Below are 5,000 nucleotides of genomic sequence, written 5' to 3'. Positions count from 1 at the left end.
TTTTTGCCGGAATGGGGAAGAGCAGTACATAGTACAAGGAGAGTACAAGGATGTGCACGGATTGTCATGAAATAGGGTGAGGGTCAATTGCATGAGAGGCAGAAGCAGGGAGAGAAAATTGAAGAGAGGGCGGAAGATAAGGAAACAGGGTAAAGGGTGATGAGGAGGGAGGGATTGGAGAGAGAGAGAGAGAGAGAGAAAGATGAGTGAGAGAGGATGGATGAGAGTGGTGCGAGTGAAAGAGAAAGGGAGCGAGAGATGGTAGAGAGGAGCGAGGTGTCTGACGATGGGAGAGTGGAATGGTCCTGTAGGAGTGGAAAGAAGTAGGGGAGAGAAAAGAGAAAGAGGTAGAAGTGAGAATGAGGATTGAGAATGTGATGAGAGAGGAAGAGAGGGAGTATCGAGATTGTGGATGGGAGGTGGTGAGGGGGTTGTCGGGACGAGAGTGAGAGAGTGAGGGAGATGAAGAGAGGAGAGAGAGGACGAGAGGGGAGAAGAGAAGAGGAGAGGAGAGGAGAGAGAGAGAGAGAGAGAGAGAGAGATTCATAAGAGCAAAGGCATTGTGACTATATTAGATTCTATTCTGTTCTTCCTCCACAAAGCTCTGAATGACTGTGGATTTTTTTGTGCTCGACGCAAACATCTTAACTTGATACTCAGCGTCCTTCACCGACTCCTGGCCTTCCTGCAGGTCGCTCTGACGATGCACTTCTCTCGCTCTCTCGGTTTCCCTTTCTTTCTCTCTGTCTTGTTCTTTCATTTTTTTTCCTGTCTCACTTTCTATGTTGCTCTTCTCTCGGGTGTTGGCTCTGGTCCTCTTTCAGTATCTCCTGCTCTCTCTTCTCGAGCTCTCCAGAATTGCCTTCCCGTCTCGCGCGTCCGCTCCTTCATCTCTCTCACCTCTAATTTCGAACCCTCTCTCAGTCTCATCCTCGTCTCTCTCATGCGTCTCTCTCGCTCTTACTCACTCTCTCTCTCTGTATATATTTATATATATATATTATAATAGTAAATATATATATATATATATAGGTATATATATATATATATATAACAGAATAGTGTATATACATATATATATACATATATATAATATATTATATATATATAATATATATATAGATATATAGATCTATAAATATATACTTCTACTTCTCCCCCTTCCCCTATCCCTTCTTCCCCCCCCTTCCTCTCTCTCTCTCAACTCCAGATACTTCTCTTCTCTCCTCTCTCTCGCCACTCTCTCTCTCTCTCGCTCTCTCTCTCTCTTCTCTCTCTCATCGAGTCTCCAACTCTCTCTACTCTCAGTCCTCTCTCTCCACTCCTCTCCCTTCCCTTTCACTCCCCTCCCCTCCTCTCCTCTCCCTCCTCTCTTTCTCCCTCCCCTCTCTCATACACTCAAGCACACACACATTTCTCCGTGCATACAAGCCATCCACCAGCGGCGCCCCTCTAATTCCCCTCGCACTCCGCACCTCGGACCGTTACTCCCGCACATTCGTCCCGAGTCCGCATCAAAGAGCGGCCGTCCAGCAAACTTAGTGTCGCGGATAAATCAAGCAAACCGCACTCCCTGCGCTGCCCGACCGCTTTCATAACCTTTGTGGATATGACACGACGCGCCGGCGATACGTCTTTGTCACGGCGACGAAGAATGGCTGTTGGCCGTGCCTTTCCTTTTACGTATGTGTGTGGAGAGAGGGTCAAGGAGGAGGAGAAGGAGGAGGAAGAGGAAGAAGAAGAAGAAGAAGAAGAAGAAGAAGAAGAAGAAGAAGAAGAAGAAGAAGAAGAAGAAGAAGAAGAAGAAGAAGAAGAAGAAGAAGAAGAAGAAGAAGAAGAGCAGGAGGAAATCTGACTGCAATGGCGAAGCTACTTCCTGGGTGCGTGTTTCGTCTCGTTTGTTTAGTTTTATTCGTTCGTTTGTCTTCAAGTGACATTTCTTTTGCCAGCAACTGTCGCCGGTTTGAACTTTGTGAACGACCACTGCGGTGGCGTGGCCATTTATTTCGGCGCTTTGTTGGTGACGTTGGCACTGGGCTAGAGCTTCGGCCTAAGCCATGTGAGTGCCTCTTAAGGGCGGGCGGCTCCCCACGTCAGCTCCTTCGCGAAGGAGTGACTCGCTAACGTCCCTCTTACTCCGGATGCCGGGTCGCGACCGCCCTCAGGGATGTAAGCTAGAACTTCACGAGGTGTTTACGACTGTGTGTACGAGTGTTTAAAAATGAAAGGGTGTTTTTAACGCGGTGATGAACCAAAGAGATTTGTATAAGCTTCGTGGCACGGGCGTGTAAGCATGGGATAATAACTTTGCGAGATCCGCTTTAAAGATTATCGTTGGATGGATAGAAACCTACATCTTTACTGTGAACATAGCTCTTGACATGGTCAATTAACGTTGAAGTGGTGAGATTATTCCCGGCTCTTGACTAACGGGAAATTATCCCTGACACGGCATTGATCTCATGCTATTGCCGTTTTATAGTTCTTTGATGTCCGGCGCCGCGTGATAAAGTCATTCGCTGGTGCCGGAGCTAGGCATTAAATAAGAGAGAGGCGCTAAAAGGCAAAATGTGTCCGTCAGGTGAAATCACAGGAGCGCGCCACTAAAAATCGGAAGATAATGGCACCAACGAGGACTGGGCAAACGGGAAGGTCACGCGATGCCCGAGCTCCCAGGCGGTGCTTCCTCCCTGTCCTCGTGCCTGTCCTCGCCTCCCGCCCTGCCTCGGGCTCCTTCGCTGTCCAAGTCTCAAGGTGAGACGCCCTCCCCAGTGTACACACTCAAACGCCGTCCCGACACGCGCCCACGCCCAAAACACACAAAGGATAATGCTAGGAAGACACTCGCGGGACGTGGCTGTCCCGGTGGCGTTTTAGTGACACAAGGACACCTGCATAGTGTACTATGCAAGCACACACGCCCTTCGTCCTTACCTTAGCAGAAGCGGCGCACAGCAGGCCGAGGGCGACGAGAAGCAGGAGACTGTACTTCATGATGGCGAGGGAAGGACACACGCCGGCAGGATGGAGAGAGTGAGGGGGAAGAAGTGTCAGGCGCACTGAGGGTTGCTGCTGTAACACGAGAGGATCACGACCGTCCCCAACTGTGGTCCGGGACGCTCTGGTCGGGTTCGCGGATCGAGCCGGGGTCGGCGGCGGCGGCGGCGACGGCCCGCGGACACTCCGCCGGGGGAGGGGCAGGAGGAGGAGGGGAGGGGGGGCGAGGAAGAGGATCGGGGGGCGGGGCAACCGGGTCCTAAGGGGCGGGGCCTCGTGCAGCCAGCCGGGGTCGCGCGGGAAAAGCAAAGGAAAAATCTCCGCGCGCTTATGTAAACCTCGCCACGGAAGGAGGCGGCGAGGGCGATCGAGGAGGAGGAATGTCGTCTTGGATTGCTGAAGAGGAGGAGGACTTGCGCCTTCCGTGCATGCAGAGGGAGGGGGAGGGGGGAGGGGGGGAAGGGCTACGGCACTCATCAAGACGTGGCGACTACCTGATGGAGAGCTGGGGCGGTAGATTTGATACCGGTATGGTAATGACACACTATTGTTTTACATAGCGCTCTTTCCTTCTGCCTCTCTTCTGCCTCTTCGTCTCCTCCTCTACGGTGCGGGCTCTCGCTCTCACGCGTCTCGTCTGCTCTCTCGATCTCTTCATCATCTCTCGCTCTCTCTCTGCTCTTCTCTCTCTCTCTCTCTCTGATCTCTCCCTCTGTCTCTCTCTCTCTGTCTCACTCTCTCTCTCTACCCCTCGCTCTCCCGATCTCTCTCTCTCTCTCTCTCTCTCTCACTCATCTCAGTCCTTCTCTCATCTTCTACTCTCTCTCTCTCACGGCTCTCTCCTTTATCTCTCTCTCTCCTCCTCTCTCTCTCTCTCCTCAACCTCTCAACTCTCCTCTCTCGACTTCTCGTCTCTCTCTCTGCTACACTCACGCTACTAAAGTCCTCCTCTCTCCTTCTCTCCGTCCAGGCTCTCTCTCTCTCCTCCTCCGCTCTCCCACTCTCTCTCATCTCTCTCTCTCTCAACATCATCTCTCTCCTATCTCTCTCGTCTCTCTCTGTATCTCTCTCTCTCAACACTCTCACTCTCTCTCTCTCTCTCTCTCTTGGTCTCTTGACTCTACACACCTCTGCTACAAGATCTCTCTCTCTCTCTCTCTCTCTCGTCTCTCCTTCTCTCTTCTCTTCTCTCTCTCCTCTCTCTCTTTCTCTCTTTTTCTCTCTCGTCTCTCTCTCTCTCATCTCTCTCTCTCCTCCTCTACTCAATGCTCTCTCCTTCTTCTCTCTTATCGCTCTCTGCTCTCTTCACTTCCTCATCCCACTCCCTCCCTTTCCCCTTTCTCCTCTCTCCCTCTTTCCTCTCTCTTCCCTCGCTCTTCTCTCTAGTCACTCTCTCTTTCTCTACTCTCTCTCTCTCTCTTATCAATCAATCCCGTCCCCTCTCTCTCTCTCTCTCTCTCTCTCTCTGCTTCTCTCTCTATCGCCTTCTCTCTCTTTCTCTTTCTATCTCTCGTCTCTCTCTCCTCTCTCTTCTCTCTACTCCTCTCTTCTCTCTTTCGCTCTCTCTCTCATCTCTCGCCTCTTGTATTCTCTCTCTGCTTACTCTCCTCCTCTCTCTCACTTGTTTCTCTCCTCTCCTCTCTCTCTCTCTTCTGTTTCTACTCTCTGCTTCTCTCTCTCATCTCCCTCACTCCATCCTCTTCTCTCTCTCAATCATCCAATCTACTCTCCTCTCTCTCTCTCCTGTTTCTCTCTCTCTCTCTCGCTCTCTCTCATCACTCTCTCTCTCTCTCTCTGTTTCTCCTTCTCCTCTTCTCTCATCATCTCGCTCTTCCTCTCTCTCTTCTGTTTCTCTCTCTCTCGTTCTCTCCTCTGTTGTCTCTCCTCTCTCTCTCACTCTCTCACTCTCATCCGCCTCTCTCTCTCTCTCCTCTGTTTCTCTCTCCTCCTCTCTCAGTGTCTCCTTCTCTCTCTCACTCTCTCTCTCTCTCTACTACTCTCTC

At 51.1% G+C, this 5,000-nt stretch overlaps 2 protein-coding genes across 5 annotated transcripts in view; one reads left to right on the top strand and one right to left on the bottom strand.

Annotated features, from left to right (window-relative positions):
* LOC147466959 (uncharacterized) overlaps positions 1-3,296 on the bottom strand; it is a 195,563-nt gene extending 192,267 nt beyond the window's left edge. For all 3 annotated transcript variants that reach the window (XM_086533209.1, XM_086533210.1, XM_086533211.1), the window contains exon 1: positions 2,935-3,296. In XM_086533209.1, the coding sequence (XP_086389335.1) occupies positions 2,935-2,994 (60 nt within the window). In that variant the 5' untranslated portion in view covers positions 2,995-3,296. The remainder of the gene's footprint in view (positions 1-2,934) is intronic.
* Positions 1-5,000, top strand: part of LOC122254247 (TBC1 domain family member 2B) — a 253,926-nt gene that overhangs the window by 212,426 nt on the left and 36,500 nt on the right. The window lies entirely within an intron of this gene.

This window comes from Penaeus japonicus, unplaced genomic scaffold (assembly GCF_977035675.1).
Source record: "Penaeus japonicus unplaced genomic scaffold, GWHDUDI00000001_assembly GWHDUDI00000039, whole genome shotgun sequence".
Taxonomy (NCBI): Eukaryota; Metazoa; Arthropoda; class Malacostraca; order Decapoda; family Penaeidae; genus Penaeus; species Penaeus japonicus.
The sequence above is the reverse complement of the archived record's forward strand: the minus strand, read 5'-3'. Positions and strand labels throughout refer to the sequence as shown.